General features: G+C 37.7%; 1 protein-coding gene across 1 annotated transcript in view; it reads right to left on the bottom strand.

Annotated features, from left to right (window-relative positions):
• Window positions 1-20,553, bottom strand: part of SLC2A2 (solute carrier family 2 member 2) — a 32,150-nt gene extending 11,597 nt beyond the window's left edge. The window contains exons 1-7 of the mRNA XM_017661761.3: window positions 20,428-20,553; window positions 13,456-13,548; window positions 9,463-9,725; window positions 5,157-5,281; window positions 2,414-2,529; window positions 998-1,160; window positions 315-502 (exon numbers count right to left, since the gene is read on the bottom strand). Of these exons, the coding sequence (XP_017517250.1) occupies window positions 315-502; window positions 998-1,160; window positions 2,414-2,529; window positions 5,157-5,281; window positions 9,463-9,725; window positions 13,456-13,548; window positions 20,428-20,442 (963 nt within the window). The 5' untranslated portion in view covers window positions 20,443-20,553. The remainder of the gene's footprint in view (window positions 1-314; window positions 503-997; window positions 1,161-2,413; window positions 2,530-5,156; window positions 5,282-9,462; window positions 9,726-13,455; window positions 13,549-20,427) is intronic.
• Between the last annotated feature and the right edge of the window lie 374 nt (window positions 20,554-20,927).

The following is a 20,927-nucleotide window of genomic DNA, read 5'->3' as shown; positions in this document are numbered from 1 at the left end:
GCCCTTTGTAAGTTAGTTTTTCTGGTATAAATATTCTCTTCTTCCCTCTTTCATATTTATTATGTCTGTTGCCTTTTTACCTTCACTTTAATAGACATACAGTACCATTGATTGTTGACATTTTTTAAAAATTGTAAGCTAGCCTTAGAAAGCAGATAAAGCAGAACCAAGAAAACAAATGCTCACGCAATATATGTTGTAGTAAAACATGTGATGTCAACAGTTAAAAACTACTTTTAGCTATTTAAACTTGTGCCACTTCTCTATCTTAATCCACTTTGCTCTTAAGAGTTAGGGGGTATTCTGAAACTTACCCCATTGATTCCAGAAAATTGCTGAGCCATGTGTAGCATCAGTGCCACTAGAATAGGCTGTTGGTAGCTAGAATTGGTGAAGAGCTGAATTATGGAGACTTTCTGTTCACATGATGCTTCTTCCTTTTCTTTTCTCATCTCAGTGATGTCTTTGTTGATATCAGCATCTCCTCTGAGTTTTTTCAAGCCTGTCCCCAAAAATGATCAGGATGGTACAACCCAAGTCAAAACAAAAATAAATTTATTTTTATTATGTTGATGAAAACTACAGTTCTGCACAGCCTTTTCTATTACTTAACAGCAAGGGTACTGGAAATGCTTTTTTGTTAAATTAAATCCCATTTATTTTTTTTAAAAAGCAGAACATTTGGTTTTCTCTCCTGACAAAACCATGATCCCCATTATCATAGAAGCATAACACATAGAAAGGTCTTTCAGAAGTGTCTGGCTGAGTCCAATACCCTGCATGTGGTTGTCCCATTTGGGTGTGAGTGAATTATGGGTATGAAATGGCATACAGCATTCATATTAAAGTGATCATGCACATTCTTCTTACACATAATCACTTATTTCATTTAGAAGGCACTGGTACCAATTTCACAAATAACCATCCATGCATACTGGTTTTCATTAGCTAATAGTTCCAAAACAATAAGAAGAAAAAAAGGCACCCACAGCCTTACTTTTCTTTGCTTTGACTTCCTCATCCAACTTGATGTAAAGGTATCTGGGGCTTTCTGGACAGAAGAAGAGCAGCAGAGACTGGAGGATGGCTGGCACAGCAGATAGACCAAGCAGGATGTGCCACCACTCATGATTTCCCAGGATAAACTCAAGGCCAACAATCTGAAAAGGCAGGGAGGTAGCATAGCAAGTGCACAGCACTTTAGGTCTGCCTTCTGCAACAATTTGTTGAAATAGGACATTAGCTATTTAGTAGTGATTCTGATACTTTGATTCAAGTATACAGAAGACTTGTATGACTAGTAGGTCTCACCTTAACTAAATTAGGGACTGGAAGTCATTAACAAATATGGGACATTTAGGATGAGAATCAATCAAAAAAAATTTTTTTAAAGAAAAGGATTATTTATTTAAGTTAGGAACACAGATAAACAAATCCATTTTAAACTATCAGTTAAACAAATCCTGCAATAATATGTCTGAGACATAACATAATTATAGCAGGATTCTTGCTAAGAATACAACTGTTTTAATATAACATAAGCCTATTGGTGTAATTCACAGCATTTAAAGATTAAAGGGAAAAAAAGATTGTGTTCCTTTTATTAGATGACTATTTTATTAGTTGACTATGTATTTTTTTAAATTTTGTTATCATTAATATAAAATTATATGAGCAACATTGTGGTTACTAGATTCCCCCCATTATCAAGTCCCCACCACATATCCCTTTATAGTCACCGTCCATCAGCGTAGTAAGATGCTATAGAGTCACTACTTGTCTTCTCTGATCAATCATATTTTTAAGAGCACATTTGATATCTCAAACAGTACCAAAAATCATGCAAAACTTTGGATCTTTGTTAAAAAAATTCTTCTTAGATTATCCAGAAATTAAATAGAAGGGGGTTACATAGAACAATTACTCTAATGAGAGCCAAGTTTGTGATTGCTATTGCAGTGGCTAATCCACTGGGTAGTCATAGGCTTGAGATTTTGGGGACACCCTCCGGAGACCATGGGATAGAAGGGAAGGATAAACTCAACTGAACAAGAAGTGCTATGGCAATCATATGAATATTAAATTTCCAGCTAAAATGTTCAAAAGAAAGGAAACCAAACCATCAAAAATTTGAAGTTTTATATTCTTTGAAATCTAAATGGAATAATTTAATTCTTGAATAGATCCAGGAGTTCAAGATCCGGTTTGCCAGGTTACCACCAGCACCACCCCACCACAACTCAAAGGGAAGGAGCAGAGTAGTAATAATTTAGTTTAGAGCAAAAAAGCCTATGTCTCTATACCACCTCCACTACCACTGATGGAACTGGCTTTTTCCTCTTTGTTGGTCTACAGTGAGAATAGACAGCCAGGGAGTGAGAAGTTGGGTAAAACAGGGGATAGGAGTTTTTACCTGACTAATAAGAATGCCCGTGACAATGGCCAGCTGGTGAAGAGTGCCGAGAGCACCCCTGAGCGTGACTGGAGCAATTTCACCAATGTACATGGGAACCAAGCCTGAAATCAGCCCTGCATGAAACATGAGCGTGAATGTCAAAGTGCAGCCTGGGCTCGTTCCGTAACAGTAATTTGGTTTAAGTGTAGTCAGTATCCTGACTGAAAGTCCCTTCCCGAGTCTGTTGGAAGGAAGAGCCCTTGTTGCCAATCACAGTCACAGTTTATGCAAAGAATATTTGTTGCTAAGACTCCAAATGAAGTTTTATTGGATATATGATTAGAAAGAAATTGTTAGTCATGAATTTGACAATTAGTCATAGTGTTTTCTTATTTAGTTAAAAAACTCTATGTTAATATTGAGATTACATCGTAATGCCTTAGATTGTCTTCAGAAAAGAGACAGAAGAATACTTTAACATATTCTTAATCTAGATTCATGGGAGTAAAGGAAATTTAAACATATCTAGGCCAACCTTTTTACTTGATAGAGGTGAGAAATGACTTCCTAAGATCACAGTGCAATAGAGCATTCACTTGAGAACCACGAGCCCTTTCTGAGTTTTCACAATTTGGAGGCACCGCAAGATCACTCTTAGAGAGGGTGCAGAGAGGTGGAAGAGGTTAAGGAACTAAGGGGGAGCTCCTCCCCAATTACTCCAAATGGAGCAATCCGCTTCTTTATTCTTCCAAATTATAGGCTTCAGAAAATATTTTAGTTGAATAAAGACTTTGGTGCTTAAAAGAATACAAGAATTTTGAAAAATGCTAGGCCATTCTGTTTTCCATAGCTTCCTTAAATGCAGATGTAATCAGTCATCTCAGAAATGATTGAGTATCCAGCTATTTGTTGAGTACATAAAAAGGCCCAAGACTATCAATAAGCAAGGCTGAAAGCAATGCTTGGCATTTTCTTAAGAATTTAAAAATGAGATTTGTCAGAGACTTCTTAGACTTCTTGCCTATCAAATGGAAATGGACAATCTTTGTGTAAAAGATGCTTTTGGAAACAGTATTTTTTCAGTGCTTCAAACTGTTCTTAACATCCCACATGAACATTTGCCTGGTTGATAGAGCATCTGGATTTCAGCTGACTTTCAAGTATGACTCTAATGTGTGGTCTGTTGAACTTAAATAAGAACAAACCCCATTTATTGGATCCTATTCTGGACTGCACTATTCTTATGTAGTATCTACTATTATATCTCAAGAACAGAATAATGTAGTTAAGTTCATAGGTCTGAAGTAACATGAACTGGAAGTCAAATTGTATTTCCTATCACGTTTAGCAATTTTAGTGCTTAAAATACAACCCGACATAATTTTAAAAGATAGTTGGAGGGCCCAAGTTACTTGGCTACGCTAGTGGTAGGTTGTTCCACAGTGTGTTTGTAACAATTCTCTTCAGTTTTTCCAAAAACATTTTTTTATAGTGTGTGTTAAAAAATGAAGAAGAAAGAAGGATCATGATTTGGATCACTTATTTGCATTTTACAAAAGAGGAAACTGAGGCTCAGATTCAATTACTATACCTAAAGCCAGACAGAGACAGTATTAATTCATTTTAAATCGGAAGCTCTTTCCGCATATAGGCTGACTCTTCACTGTGATAAAGCTTTTGTAACTTTCACTTATTTGTATTAACATTGAAAATAATGAAAGGAGAAATTTAATTAAATTATTAACTTGTGGGTATTTTAGACTTTTGTTCCAACTGGTCATTGAAGACAAATGGAACTATATAGTCTTTTCACAAGTAGAAGTGTTATAAATATTTTATACACCATTTTGTGCTCTAGTCCTTCCTCTCCCATTTTTAGTGGATGCTAATGCTTTGAAAGACAGCTATGATTTGGGACAATGGGTGAAAACCTTGGCTCCAAACCATCAGAACCAGGGCTTCACTGACATCAAGAAACTAAAGACTTGGCTGCTTTAGAGATTGAATGATTCTCCCTTTGTTCAGACCTCTGCTGATTAAATTTGCTTCTGAAAGTTTGAAACTTCCCAAAATTTGAAAAACTGTTTCCAAGAACTAGTGATTCTAGCTATTCAGATGTGAAGTTCATGGGAGGAGTATTCTTCCTTCATAACAAACTCATCTACCAGCTACTTCAACATAATTTCCTTTCCCTGTGCCACTTGCTCGCCCAGGCCACAGTGGAAACAGACATATCAGGAATGTGGTCTGAGACATGGGCCCTGGTGTCAAGGCCTTTCCAGATAGAAGACACAGACCCGAGGGGCCAAAGCCAAACAGGCCATAAGGGTCGACTTAGAGGTTCTGGGTGTTGCAGTCTTCCACTGTCTACTGAATGACAGGAGTAGCAACAGCTGGCATTTTTTGGAAGCTTCCTATAGTCAGATTCTATGCTGAACACTACATGTTTTCTCACAAGTGCTCTATGAGCTGGATATTATCCTCTTCATTTAGTAAATAAGGAAACTGAGAGTTAAATAATTTGTCTGACATCATATAACTAGAAATTGCCGGGGGCGAGAAGATAGCTTCACCAAACCCACTTACTGGTCCCAAACCTCCCTAAGGACTTGAACATTATGCTATTGCCTTTCCCTTTTGTGATGCCACCTCAGGTTCAAAAATTTCCCTTCATGTTACCACATCTGCCTTTAGAATAATTTGCAGACATGTGTGTGTGTGTGTGTGTGTGTGTGTGTGTGTGTGTGTGTGTGTGACTTACCACAATAGAGTCCTGATATGCTTCTTCCTGAAATTATAAGAATGTGGGATGGTCCCAATTTTGAAAACCCCATCAAGAGAGCTCCAACTAATGAGAGAATGTTTGCTACCAACATGGCTTTGATTCTGAAATTTTAAAAAGCAAGGATTATAAATTTAGCATCAGACTTGATAAAATTATTTGCTTTCAGAGTATGCTGAGATATTCACCAAAGAGCAATTATTTTAATTTTGCTGAAATAGCTAGTTGGGGAATCTTAAACCATGATTTCTACTTTGATTTATCTGTGGATTAAAGCATTAACAATAAGTAATATTTGTCATGAAAGAATCTGGTGTCATGTACCTTGTTTCCAGTTTGATAAAGATTATTCAACTAGTGGGGATGACTAATTTGATAAAGATAGCACTTCTGACACTTTTTCAAACAGTTAACTAAGTTTTGTACAAGTTGATTGTCTTAGAGAATAATTGGCTGGTGATAGGTACATTAAATTCTGTAGTTGTAACTGATGACATCCTATTTCTTTCTTTTCTTTTTCCTTTAAATCGCACAGGGTTAGTTGATGTAGACCATGAAACAAACTTTCAAAGTTAAATTCCCTTTAGTGTGAATTATTTGGAAGTAAATTAAAATATACTTTTTACTTTAAGCCTTATCCTTGAGAATTGTAAGTGTTCTTATTTTAACAATATATGTTAGCATATTCCCGGAATCTATGAATTAATGTAACCAAAATAAAATATGTAATAAAACTGACATAGCAACAAAAAATCATTTACAAAATTAATAACATGAAAATAGATAACGTTTGCAGATAATTTATATTTTTATTCCTATTGAATGACAGAGCGAGGTACACCAGAACCTTCAAAGTTCAGTAGATGATGATATGGCCAATAAAGGAATCTGAATGGACAGATGTGGAAATATTTATGCCACAAAGAAATGCAAGCTCTTCTTATGTTCTATTTCAATCTTTCAAATTTTAATAGGTGAGCTTTACCTAAGCAAGTATCTTTAACACCAAACAGATTTTTTTCTTTGTGGAGAGTAAAGCTGTATAATCTCATACTGCAGTGACTACCCAACAAGTTTGAGATAGGCTTAATAATACTCCCGTGGAGTCCACATCCTAATTCTCAAAACTCTGGGAATGTGTTGCCTTATGTGGCAAAAGGGATTATGCAGCTGTGATTAAGGTAAGTAATTTGAGATGAAGAGATTATTCTGGATTATCGTTGTAGGCCCAATGATGCAACCACAGTATCCTTGTAAGAAGAGGGCAGAATGTGGTGACAGATTGAACTAATGTGCTTTAAAGGCTGAAGAAGGGGCCACAAGCCAAGGAATACAAGTGGCCACCAAAAGCTGAAAAATGCCAAGGAAATGAATGGGTTCTTCCCTCAGAACCCCCAGTAAGAATCGGCCCCTCTGAAGCCTTGACTTCAGTCAAGTGAAACTGAATTTGGACTTCTGACCTCCAAAACCAAAAGGAAGAAATTTGTGTTGTCTAAAACCACTAAATTTGAGTAATTGATTATAGCAGCAATCAATAGGAAACTAATGTATAGAAACTGGCAGTTACTAAAAGGCAGGGGAAACAGTGATTTAGAGCTGACCAGCTTCCAAGCTGCAGAGTAGAAAAAGACAAGGGTGTTTCTCTATGAAGTACTTTCTTTCCACACAAGGACAGAAGGCAGGCAAATTCAATAATTTACCTTAAGAAATTCTTACTAGCTAGCTAATAGTATATTCTATCAGGGAGGGAAAAGATTAAAAGTCTTTGAAAAGGTAGTCTGAAAGTATTTTTGATGCCAGGATGCTCTAAAGTCCATCTTCCTTAACCACTGATGGATGAGGAACACTTTAAAACAACTTAGGGGATTTTAACTTACACTCAGACTGAGAAACACAAACAATAAATACTCTTAAGTACATGAAATGGTTGAGTGAGGGAGAAGCAAATATGCTTTTAAGTATATTTCTTTGAATCCGGCTCTAAATCGTGCTGTTAGCATGGGCTGTATCATGGTCACCACTGTCATTGTGATCATGACTGAAGTGACACATTCGTTGCCTGCTTACTGCATGCCGGGCCTTGGGCTAAACCCTCTATTTGTTCTCATTTAGCCTCACAATAATGCCATGAGGTAGGTATTATTTTATCTCACATTGCAGATGGTGGGGGAAACATCTTAGAGAACCTAAATAACTTGCTCATTTTCATACAGCTATTAAGTGACAAAGCTGGGACTGGAACTGTGTAAAACCAAAGGCTAATGCTTCATTTTAATGTGTTCCATTTTTTGATACAAAAAATGCATTCAAAGGCAAGCTGTGTGTACCTCCCTTGACTCATGCTAGTGAATCGCACAGACCATAGTCTACAGTACATAACAACATAACCTATGATTATGTTGTAAGGGCACAGCCTCTGGAAAAATTGACCTTGAGAACGTACATCTGTACAACAATGGCCATAGACATCTATTGACTATTACACAATTATAAGGAAGGACCTTTTTTAAAGTGATAATGGAAAATACATTATTTATTTACTTATTTTTAACTGGTGGAGCAATGACCCTGGTGATAGGAAAGTCATGCCATTTCCCTGCAAATCTTCCTAGAAAAGTTTTATAGGAGAGGCTGAACTCTTTTGTTTTAATTTGGAAGTTAAATTTGTTAATTTTGTGGCTGTTTTTCAAGGAGTTTCATTTTTCTACTGACAGCTGAAAGAAGCCTCACTTTTAGTTTACCATAAGTCATTTAATAAACAATCATTTGACACTGTTTTGGGGTATGATTATTGTTGATGCTAAATGCTATGACTCGAGAGGACATGCATCCTGGTTACATCATTGGGCACTAGTTAAATGTTTTAGAATAAGTTACTAGACCTGTCAGAACCTCATCTCTAACTGAGATGACAAGGGCTTAAAGTTTTTCTTCAGAATAGGAAGAAATACAAATACCAGTAGCTGCTAAAAGAACTGGATTGTCCATATTTTAAATTTAATTTAACATTGTTTAACTTTATTTATTTTAGAAATAATTAATCTAGAAAAGTATTGAATTACTGTTTAAACCAACTTGGTGCAAATTAAAAATGATTTTTAATTTTTTAAATGACTGAAGTCAGTTTATGAACTCTATAATTCATAGATTCTCATTTAGAATTCAGCTCAACACCAGTAAGTTGGCAAAAATGTAAGAAACTGATCATTTTCTCTTTTATATTGGAGGAAAGTCCCTTTCAAATAAGAAAAATAATAAAACTTGGGTTCTAATGCTATCCATTACTTAAGAAAACTTCTTATATATAGTTTTATTATTTAAATTATCTAGTGCTAGAGAAAGAGGTTATCAATATTTTAATAACCAGATAGATGAAAGTATAATTTAAAGTAGGAATTTAAAAACCTAATGAATTGTGATCCAGAGTTACTAAAATGGTTGCCTACATCATTTACATCTTTACAGGTTTTTGCATTTTCTAGAATTTCCATATCTGCATATTTATTTTTATCATCAGAAAGAAAGGCAATTAATAAACAAAAGATGAGCTCAAAGACAATCTGAAGAAATAACCATTTAATGTTCTTATTTTATTTCTTCTCTGTGGAGAGCTGGGGAAATCCCAAGAGCTTTAGTATGTCACATGACTAAGTGAAATACGTGTAAAGGGGTTCCACTAATGTTTTTAATTCGAAACACCTAATAGAAATCAGAGTAGAGAAATGGAGACAACACTTGATTCTTCTCTGGCTGGGGCTTGAGATAGCCGTAGCAGCACCTAGAAACCACACCAGGTATACCCTGCAAATGGGAGCTGGGGATATTGAGTTGACCTTAGGACTTGACTGTCCAAATGCTAAATTCTAATTTGAAAATGAAAAACTGGATGTTTGAGAAATGAAGTGAACGATTTGATGAAACAAATAGTGGACATTCAGGTTAAAGATTTCATTCTCGATTCTTCTCTCAAGTTCCTGAATTAACCATTTGTGCAGCGGCTTCTTAATATGTTTTTTAACTTACAGAGCCAAGGAATCGAAGTGGTTATCTAGAAATACACACCAAACTCAACTTTTGCTGTAAATGACTCCTTAATTAAGTGGATTGTGGCAACAGCTTTCTCCATTATTTGGTCCAACATCAACCTAACTTATAGGGTCATGACTTGAAAAAATAACTCTAAAACTATTCCACAAAAGGAAAGATGATTTCTTTCTAAATAAATTCTTATAAACCCCAAAGACTTAAAGTTCCATGTTTGTGTTTACTTAGGAAATTTGCCTACCTTCCAAGTTTGTCCCCAAGCCAGCCACCAAAGAATGATGCAATCATTCCACCAACTGCAAAGCTGGACACAGACAAGGACCAGAGCATGGTGATGTGGCTAGTGGATGCCACAGTCTCTTCCTCCACCCAAAGCGTTGGTGTTGGATTGCTTAGGTATGGGCCTGTGGGAAGTTCCTTTGTGTTGTTGAGAGCATAGTTGTTGATGGCTTTCCGGTCATCCAATGGAACACCCAAAATATGTCTATAGTGGGATGTTATTACCTAAGGAAATAAAGAAAAATAGCTCCAATATTTTTAATATTCTATATATTTTTCTTGTTTTGCCTTATAATGTTTGTTAGGAATTTAAACAGGATCCTCCTGATTATGTGTATTATATATATACAAACACAGATAGATGATTTATAGTTGACTACATTCTATAAAAAAGAGGCCACAAATTCCAGTGCCAGCAGGAACCAGCAGGAAGAAATTAGTGAAGGAGGGGAGGAGAACCTCAATAGCTAGAAGATGAAACACTGTTTCTTCTAGTGAAGATAACATGCCAAGTAGGTAAGATTATAGCGCTGGAGAGTGTTTGCCCCATTCAATGTGGAAGCTGCAACTGTGAGACCAGTGTTGCATGACTTTAATTTTTAAAAAGAAGCCAGAAATTTGGGTTTTAATGTAAAATTATTCAAATTTTAAATGTTGATCACTAATTAAATTGAAAATATTCTGCAGGCTAAAAAGTACATTTTCACACCAGTGTTACCTCAGCCCAGCAGGATTTAAGTTGACTTAGGTAAACATTCCAATAGAAGCATAAAAACAGATCCGAGAAAAAAGATAGGGAAAGATAAGATAGGGCCAAAAATAAAGTTATTATACAAAATTCAGATATTAGGTGCTGTATCCTTGCTAGAAGTGAGCTATAAATTGAGCAATAAACTTCCTAGCAGTCAGTGGAAAGAGAGGTAAACAATCATGTATATTGATGAATTTCAAAGATAAAAACAACTCAGTGGCCTCTGAGAAGGTACTGAGACCTGAAAGAAGTTTTTCCTGTGGGTCCTCACAGAGGTTAGTGTGTAACAGAATGAATGACATTCAAAACTAAATGTCACAGAGACATATTTTATACTGTGTTTCCGTAGTGGCAAAGGATTAAAGGCACATCCTTTAGGCTGCCTTCCTTCCTTGTCATTCCTCTCAGTATTGATTCAGTCACTATTCAGTGACAGTGGGCTGGGCCTTTGACAAGGACCTGGAATTCAGCTCCTCTTAGTTGCTAGTTGTGGGCAAAGTCCTATGTGATAACGTCAGCTGAGTGAGAGAGGGAGTTGACATCCTCTTACGATAAAAGAAGTATGACCAAGACATTTGCCTCATGAGAAGGCCATTATATATGCATAATATGTATAGAAAAAAGGCTGGAAGGAAATACCCAAAATGTTCTCAGCAGTTTGCCCTATGTGGTAGAATAATTATGGGGATTTATTCCCCCATGACTTTCTGCAACAGACATGTGTGGTTTTCATAATCATAAAAATCATGATTTAAAAATACCCTAAAATAATTCCAAATGTCATTCTGCCACCAAAAACAATTGGACCTGAATGACTACTCTTACATAATGGTGTTTATGCAGCTCATTAAACACGGAAGGAAGGTGTTTATGCAGCTCATTAAACACAGAAGGAAGGGAATCTAGCAAGGGGACTAAGCCAGATATCTGTGGGGATGTCTGTGTTCATGATGTTGAAAAGGTCTTCCACAAAGGAATCTACTGATTCCAAATTATGGTGAATTGAACCAAATTAAATTGGCACATGTTGTCATCACTCACAGAAATATTATATAACTCCAAGGATTATTCCCTAAATCTTTCAGCCTCAGCAAGGTCCACCACACTCATATATTACCACCACACTCATGGTAATATATGGTGCCTGACCAGAGCACATCTTTTGGCCCAAGTTGAAACCCTTTTCAGCCAGCACACATTTCACACATTCATACTCTGTAGTATCTTACATTTTCCTGAGTCCAATTTTCCATTTTCCCTGGAGTTGTAGGAGAAGCAGGTAAAACACGGTGGATTCACAGAAGGCACCCAACAAATGCTTGTACCTTCACCTTATGCCTCCCTTACCCCTCAGCTTCTCACTGGTCTCTCTCTCTCTCTCCTTCATTCACTAAACACTTCTTTGAAAAATTGAGGTATCTATCATTGATATACAATCTCATATTGGTTTCAAATATACAGTACAGTGTTCAACAGTTATCCATGGTATTAAATCCTCACCCCCACTAGTGTGGTTACTATCTGTCAATATAGAAAGATGTTACAGAATCATTGACTATATTCCCCATGCTGTACCACCATCCTCATGGCCAACTTACATTATGATTGAATTTTTGTGCCCCTTTATCCCCCTCACAGTCCCCACCCATCCCAGCCCTTCCCCCATGGTAACCACCAGTCCCTTCTCAGTGTCTATGAATCTACTCTGTTTTTCATTCTATTTTGCTGTGTTTTTATATCCCACAAATAAGTGAAATCATATGATATTTGTCTTTCTCCACCTGGTTGTTTCACTGAACACAATATCCTCTAGATCCATCCATTTTTTTGCAAATAGCAGGATTTCTTTTTTCTTTATGGCTGAATAATATTCCATTGTGTGTATGTACCACATCTTCTTTATCCATTCATCTACTGATGAACACTTAGGTTGCTTCCATATCTTGGCTATTGTAAATAATGTGGCAATAAACATAGGGGTGTATGTGTCTTTTCAAATCAGGGATTTTTGTATTCTTTGGGTAAATTCCTAGAGGTGGAATTACTGAGTCGAATAGGATTTTTATTTTCAGGTTTTTGAGGAACTTCCATACTGCCTTTCACAATGGTTGTACTAATTTACATTCCCACCAACAGTGTAGGAGGGTTCCCGTTTCTCTACATCCTCGCCAATTCTTATTTCTTGTGTTTTAAATAGTGGACATTCTGACTGGTGTGAGGTGATATTTCATTGTGGTTTTGATTGGCATTTCCCTGATAATTAGTGATGCATTCACTAAACACTTTATCAAACACCTTTACACCCATCACTGTGCCTGACACTGGTGATAGGAAGAGGAGTGAGACACCAACCATGCCCTCAATGCCCTGGCAGTCTGAGGTAGAGCTGAGGAAATGAAGTCCGGGTTCCCCCTTACAGGCTGTGGGAGCTGAGAAAAATGACATCCTTCTCTGTCTATTCACTAGATACCAGAGAAGGGATACACAAAATAAAAGAGAAAAATGATAGAAATTATTTGATATTTAAAAAAATCCACTCAAGTAGTCATCATGGAGAAAATCCAAACTTTGTTGGATGTCTTAATTATTATTTAAAAATTTAATATTATTTTACTTTGAATTACCTGTGAGAGATAGGAATTGGGGAAAGACCCATAATCTTTTTAGTGTTTGGGCTTCTAAAGTTTTTAATCTGATTAAGAAATGGGCATAACAAGTTTGCTGGTAGGGTCAAACTGGGGAAAACATATGTTAGTGTGCCTGAAGCACAGTGAGCTGATGCTCAATAAATGTTTGTGTACAGAATGAAACTCATCCTTCTGCTGTTTCCTCTTATTCCCTGGCAGTTTTCATTCATGTATGGCTGGGAGCTCTAAATGAATGCTGCAATAATCTTTTAAGCTTTTTAAAAAAAATCCTTAGGCACATGGTATTCTGGCTGGAGTTTTCTGTAAGCTCAGCAAACAGCAGAGTCAGAGATCAAGAATTATTTATTGCCTTTATTTTGCTGTGAGGGTTATTAAGTAAGGAGTCAGGGCCATGTTATCAGGTTTGGAACCACACACATAGTACCTGAGAAAGGGCTGGAATTACCCTGGATTCCCCACGGGGACAGACCTTATCTTTGTGTAGAAGGAACACACATCTTTCTGTCACTGACAGCAAGTGCACAAAAGAGATTTGAATTATACATTTTTTACTTGCCTGTTGAGGTGCATTGATCACACCAATGTCATATCCAAACTGGAAGGAACCCAGCACAGCAGTGAGGACCGTGAAAGCCAAGGTCCAGGTGACCTGCGGGGAATGAAGCAGAGGGCTGGGAAATGCCAGGCGGTTTCAGTACCCGTCATCCTGTCAGTCTGCAGCTTGGACTTCTGACAGGCTCCAAGGCTGCTTCTTGCCCTTGATACTCATGTGTAGTGGGCCCTGTGCTCTCAGTGGCGGTCAGCCACGTGGGACTATGAGAGCCATTCATCATTTCCTCTACATTGCTAAAGCTGAAAACGTTTGGGACAGCTGTTTGCAGTCAGGGAACCAAACATCCTTTTCCACATACATATTTAAGAATCAAAATCAGGACTCAGGACTAGAAATGCTGCTGACCAAAGGAAACTGCCAAGATAAAAATGGTCATTAACATCATTGGGAGAAGTCAAATAAGACTGTAGTGATAAAGAGATGAGGAGCTCTCCTGGACTTTGCAGTGGTATAAATATGCCTCAAAATTCACACAAGAGGCATCAGCCAGCCTTTATCATGATCTGTATCAACATCGAGGTAAAGATACTTTCTAGGATTTGCATCCAGTTGAATCTAGAATTTTGGATTAAGAGATGTTATTTTCCTCCCAACTCCAAAAAATGGTGTAGAAAAGGGCAAAGCATTCATCCCCTTCAACTCATAATTACATGTCTAACCATCTTAGAGAAACCATATTATGCATACAGAGTCACATATAAGGATATTTAGTGCATATGTAAGGATATTTTTTTGTGTGTGTGATAGCAAACATTGTAAAAGAACTTAAATATAATTCAGTGGGGAATGGCCAAATGGATTTCAACACATCATGACACACACAACATGCTATGCAGTAGTTAAAAACAATTCTGTGATCGTTACATACTGACTTACTGTTGGGACAAAGGAAGTTGTATAATCTCATTATTTTTTTTAAGGCTTAAACCTGAGTGTCCTTGGTTTGTGTATGTTGTATATAATTCATAGAATATTTTCTTGAAGAACAAATAACAAGAGGATGAGCTTTGAGGAGGAAAGTGAGATGGGGGTGTGGTAGAAGAGTATTTTTTTCTTTTATTTCTATTATTAGGCATTTTATAAGGAAACTATTTCATGTATAATTACATAACTTAAATTTTCAAATAAGTAACATGAGGTATAGTTGGAACTTTGTTGAATGAATGAATTGAATGAGTCATATCAGTATAGATTCCAGTTCCCACTCTGATACTCAGGAGGTATGTGACCCAAGTGTATAGATCTCCTATAGGATCATTGGTTTTAAAATCTAAATTTGGGATTATTTGTGAATCTCTCTACCTCAGTATGAAAAGTAGCTAATTAACAAGGACCCCTCATTCACTAATCAAACTGGAGATTATAAATTTCAGTGTCATCATTAACAAAGTATTATCCCTGAACCACCCTGAGAATCCTTGAAGTTATTGAGTCTCATAGTTCTAAAACTAGACCCAACTTGGAGAGCTTGTCACAAGTGTAGCTTCCTGGGGCTCACCCAGACCTACTACTGGATTGGAATCTCTGGGGTGAGAATTGGGAATCTGTGGGTTTGCTACCTCTCTTTCCACTAAATCAGAATTAATTGTAGGTGGCACCTTATGTAGACTTTTCTTCCTAGCAACTGCCTTTCCTGAAAGAAAGGACCCAAAAGATGTGATCAGATTATATGTGTGTGTGTATCTATCCTTAGATATATATCTATATCTATATCTATATCTGTATATATATCCCCAAGGAAGCATTTATTACCACATAATATACATGCATAATTTGTATGTAATAAATATATAACATATAAATGTATAAGTAATTAATAATAAGGTAATTAATTATAAATAACATTTAAAATATATGTAAAATATGCATTCTTGCCCACACATACACACAATATGGTGGTATATGGGATTACAAGAGATTTTGATCATGCTTTAAAATGTAACTAGACATCTTAAACCAAGTGGCTCAGGTCAAAGCTAAAGTGGGGTTCCATTTACTTAGTTTGGTGGTTTCTCCTAAAATCCTTTTCCCCTTCAGCTGTTGCCAAGGATAGGGACTTTAATTCCATTTACACATAGTTAACCATCATCAGTAGTAAGGGAACCAGGGGCACCTTGAGAGGTGTAGTATCTCTTGTACTCGTATTAGTTTCCTCTTGCTGTTCTAACAAATAACCAACAAAACAAAGGTTTAAATAGCACAAATTTATTATTTTATAGTTCTTGTAAGTGAGAAGTCTGGTACAAGTCTCACCAGACTAAAATTAAGGTGTTGGCAGACTGTTCCTTTCTGGAGGCTGCAGAGGAAAATTTGGGTTAAGGGTAGAATTCAGTTTCTCATGGTTGTAGAACCAGAGTATGTATTTTTGTGCCAGCTGCAAAGTTAGGACCATTCCCAGTTCTAGAATCGACCCCATTTCTTGGTTAGCAGTGTCCCATCTTTATAGCCAAAAAAGGGTTGGTCAAGTCCTCATGTATCTCTCTGACCCTGACTACAGCTGGGAAAGTTCTTCCCTTATAAGAATTTGTGGGATTAGACTGGACCCATCTGGATAATTCAACTAAGTCTCTCCATCTCAAGGTCCATAATATTAAGGACATTCGTAAAGTCCTTTTTGCAACGTACAATAACCTATTCACAGGTTCTGGGATGAAGTTGTACATCTTTAGAGGACCATCATCCTGCCAACCCCGTTCCTCACGACCATTAGTATCCCTATATTATAGGTAACTAGCCTAGGTTAAGGTCTTACAGCCACTAACTTACAAAATAATGATTTGGTTCCAGAGCCTGTGCTTTTAACCACTTGGTTATTTTGCATTTCTCATTGGTCAGAAACAGACATTCAAAAGTCAAGCACATGTAAAAATGTAGGATCATAATCTATCTAAATTGAAAAATATCTGGAAGTGCACATATTCACAGAATTTACTAAGTGTTATGCTGAAGCTAAATGGCCACCCACCCACCCACCAATTCCAAGTGAATTTTCCTGACACCCGGCACACAAATCCCCTCCTTCCTCACCTACCCACAGAAAACTTCTGTGAGGTCTCTGGACAAAACTCCAAAGGGGCAAAGACTACCCAACTGCTCCTCTATAGCTCAGCTGAAGAACCTCAAGACCTTCCTCCACCAAGCCCAGGGCCATGATTTGCTTGCCCAATTTCATCCCTGTATCTCCTTTTCTTCCTGTGCTAGACTCTCCAAGCACTCGGTGTCTTAGTGACTGCCCTTCCCACTCGGTCCGGACATCTGCTCTCTGCTGCTATATCCTTCTGCCCCCACTTTTCTTCTTATTTTAAGAGTCCAATTAGTAACTGTGCCAATGGTGAGCAGAGGTGCTACAGAAATAAAAGTCGGGGGTGAAGGTGGTAGCCAGTTTGGTTGCCCAGAATCTCCCTTAGCCCTCCTCTGCCACTCCGAATATACAGTCTAAGTCACAACAGTGTTTGCTGTTCCTACTTTTATATAAATGAAACTTAATTTTCAAAGATAGAAGTTCTTTGGAGCTCCTGCCCTATGACTTTCCAATCAAATAGTTCTAAGTCATTACTATAGAAATTCTGGAGCTGCGCCCAAGATCAGTTTCTCATGTTTAGGCATAACAAAAAAAAAAAAGCAACTGAAAGAGATAGGAAAGTTTTTAAAAGTTGAGAAACCCTATACTGCTCTTAAAGTTCTTGTCTTCTAGTCTTCCTGCCTTCTTTTTCAGAGTTGGCTCTGGTCCTGCCACCCCAGGCTACAGGGCCTCACTTTAATTTCCTGGGAAGAAATTTATCCCAGTTGGTCAGATAAAGAGCAACAACATTTAACAGGTCACTTAAATTCCAAGCAAAGTGATCATTCCAAATACCCAAGTCTCTGGAATTGCCCTAGTCTCTTTGATTGCAGTTCCTTTTTTTTTTCTCTTCATTTTTAACCTCTTATTTTCAGGTTAATTTCCCTCTCTGAACTCCCTTTTAAACTTGCTTTTTGCCTCCCATCTTATCTTTTTCCATTGTGAAATGAGAAGAGGTAATACTATAGTCAACCTTCTATGTGGCTTAGCTCTAGACTTGGGGACAGACAGTTTTGTTTGTAAGAGCAAAAGTTTCTGAAAACTACCAAGTCCGAATTAGCCCATGAGCACTCATCCATTCAATCTAATGTCCAAGAGGTTGTGTCAATGATAGGTACACAGGGCTGATGGAAGCAGTGAGATTAGAGAGGAGCTTACTCTGCCCAGACTCTGGGTTCTGAATGGTTTACCTGTTCTCTCAACAAGCCTGTAGGCAGGACTTCCTATCATATCACATGTGAGAAAACTGATGTGGAAAGGGTAAAGAACATGTCCAAAGGCCATATACAATACACGAGTGGCAGGAGATTTTAAGTTTTTTCTCTCATCCTCTTTTTAGGCTACAAGATATTAATCCTGCATGTTTAGAAAGACTAGCTTCATCTAGAGCTAAATAATTTTAAGTTAGAGATACTAGGTTCCAAATACAATTAAGAATATGCTGTGGATAAATGTGCAAGAGTAGAATGGGCAAGTGGCTGAACCTTAACAAAAAATAAAATGTGGTGTTTATTTTGTGGCTTAGAAGGCAGATGGGGTCTATTAGAAAAAACAAATAGACTTGGGATTCAGAATACCTAGAAGAGTGCCAGCTAGCCTTAACATCCTTGACCTTCAGTTTCTTTGCCAAAAAATAGATATAATAATAGTTAATGCATAGGATTATTAAAAAGATTAAATAAGATAAATAATGTGGTCTTTTTATAATAGTGAAAGGGCTATAAAGTACCTTTAATCACATCATTATCATCTCATTTATCGCTCTTGTCAAACAACCACCTGTCAAGTTTCATATCACTGATCCTCTTTCACAACAATACTACAAGGTACATGAAATTATCCCAGTTTTACAGGTGAGGAAACCAGGGCTCAGAGGAGATTAAGAATAAGCCCAACACCACAGCTAGTAAGTAACAGATACCCTAGTGTTGGAACCCAGAGATGATATTCTTAAACTCCCACTGCTAAACAGAAAAACAGATTTTCAGCAGCTACTGATTGACTAGGCAGGGAGGAGAAGCTTACACCTTTTCCTCTAGCCTAACCATATGCCTCCCAAAGGTGATCTCACACCCAACTCTGGAGAAGGCCGGGGGCCTCTGAAGCAATTTTCCAACTGAGATATTACAGAGCAGTAGGTTCTAGTCTCACCCCTTCATTTTTCACTTGAAGAAACTGAGTCCAAGTCCTTTTTCTTGAATTACACAGCACATTGCTGGGCATATAGGCAGTGAGAACACAGGTCTTCTGATCCTTGGTTTCCTGCTTATCCCACTTCCTTCAAAGTTTGGGGGATTCTCATTCTTTCTGGGTTCCATTATAGGGCAATTCCTTAGTTCTCAGGAAAAGTCTTACAACACATTTTCTAAAGCTCCCTTGGGGAATTTAATGACAGCATCTGCTATGTGCTAGGCACAGTGGTAAGCACATTACTTTCTTACTTGAGTTATTTGAACACTAACTGTGATTTTTGCCATATTTATATACCATCTGCATAGTTAACAACTTAGTATTTGTCTCTATATTGTCTTTAAAGTTCTAACTACTTTAGCTTTATCTTGGGTTATGATAGGAAACTATGAAGTCCTAGTTATTTAAATACACATCATGTAAATACGTAACTATTAACATTAAAATGTTTACCATCTGAGTCTCTCCAATATTAACTCATTTAATCATTCTCATACTCTAAAGAATTTACAATCGCTTCACATCCCCTATTATATCCTTATTTTATAGCCCCATACCTTCTCATTTTGCCACAGTATAGATGACCCAAACTCAGTTCAGTAACTTAACCCTGGTCTCTCAGCAGGCAAGTAACATCACCACATCTGAGACCCAAGCCTGGCTGGCGACAAAGCTGCGCTCCTGCCTTCCCACTTACTGACAGGAAGGAATGCTCAGCCCAGTACATTACACTGGGTCAGAGCCTAGAAGTCCTGCTCTGACAGGGCCGCTGCAGCTTCACGTGCTGGCATGACTGTGTGCAGGGGGTGGGTGCTTCTGCTTGGGGGAAACCTCTAAGGTAGCAATATCACTGTGCCCTTCTTATTTTCAAGTTTTTATTTTGAAAAGTATCATGTCTATGGAGAAGTTGAAAGAATAGAGCAGTGAACGTTCCAAAATCTTCACCTGTGTTCACCCATGGATAAGATTTACCACATTTGTTTAACTCACACTGTGTGTGCATGTGTGTGTATGATTTTGGCTGAATCATTTGAAAATAAGTTGCAGATATTTGTGTCACTTCATTCCTAAATATTTCAGCATGTATTCACTAAGAACAAAGACATTTTCCTACATAATACATAGCATTATCATATCCAACAATGTAGTAGATTGCTTATATTATCTAATATTTGCCCATTTTCAAAATTTCCCGGCTGTCCCCACATTGTCCCTTAGAACTGTTTTCTTCTTCCTTCCACAATCCAAGATCACTTGTTGCATTTGGTTGATAGTTCTTCTTAGTTTCCTTTAATCTAGAACTGTCCTTCCAACCTCTTGTTTTTCTTACATTGATTTCAGATCATTTTTCATGATTAGATTCAGGCTACTCTGCTTTTCTTTTTTTTGCTCACTCCTTCAATAATTTGGTTGTGTAAAATCGCTTGAGAAAAGTTACACAGACTAGTCAGAAAATAGAGCAAATATCCTTAAAATACCAATTACTGAATAAGAAATAAGGTATTTTTTAGCAGCCGAATGAACTACCAATTGGCCAGGAGAAGTAGCTTTGGTCAGTGGGAGCTCCACCCAACATGCCCCAACTCCCCTGTACTCCGACCGACTTGGATGGATTTCCCTCATACCCGCAAAGCCAATTCAAAATGAATGTGATGCCTCTTTACCTTGTCTTTTGTCATTTTATGGGTTGGGAGTGCTCCTTTTAATTCCAGGTCCTCTAGTGAGTGTGGCACCAGCAGCTGGCCAGCCCCTGCTTGTCCTTCTGCAGCTTTCTACTAGTTACACATTAGAGGAGGAGGGGCAAGGCAAGGCAGGGATGGGGCACTGCTGAAAAGTCCAAGTTTAATCTTAGCCGAGGCTCATTAGTGATGGGATCTAATCACTAAGTGCTTTGCCTCAGCGACCTGTGGCTTCAATGCCTTTGCTCTACCACGAAAAAGAGTGTCCTTTAGACATAAGTTACAAACCAGAGGTGGTCCCATTTTAAGGCATGTATGACCTGTGGCAACAGCCAGGGACCGGTGAAAAAAGAACTCTAGGGTCTTCTGTAGATCAGATATGCTGGACCCAACCTGCTGGGCTGTGGGCAGAGAGCTAACAGCAGGGGCCCCGAGGCACACTGCCTCTGCCCTGCAGAGAACCAGCTCTGTGCTGTGTGTGCTTC

The sequence above is a fragment of the Manis javanica genome, chromosome 3 (genome assembly GCF_040802235.1).
Source record: "Manis javanica isolate MJ-LG chromosome 3, MJ_LKY, whole genome shotgun sequence".
NCBI lineage: Eukaryota > Metazoa > Chordata > Mammalia > Pholidota > Manidae > Manis > Manis javanica.
This window is presented reverse-complemented; position numbering and strand designations above follow the sequence as displayed.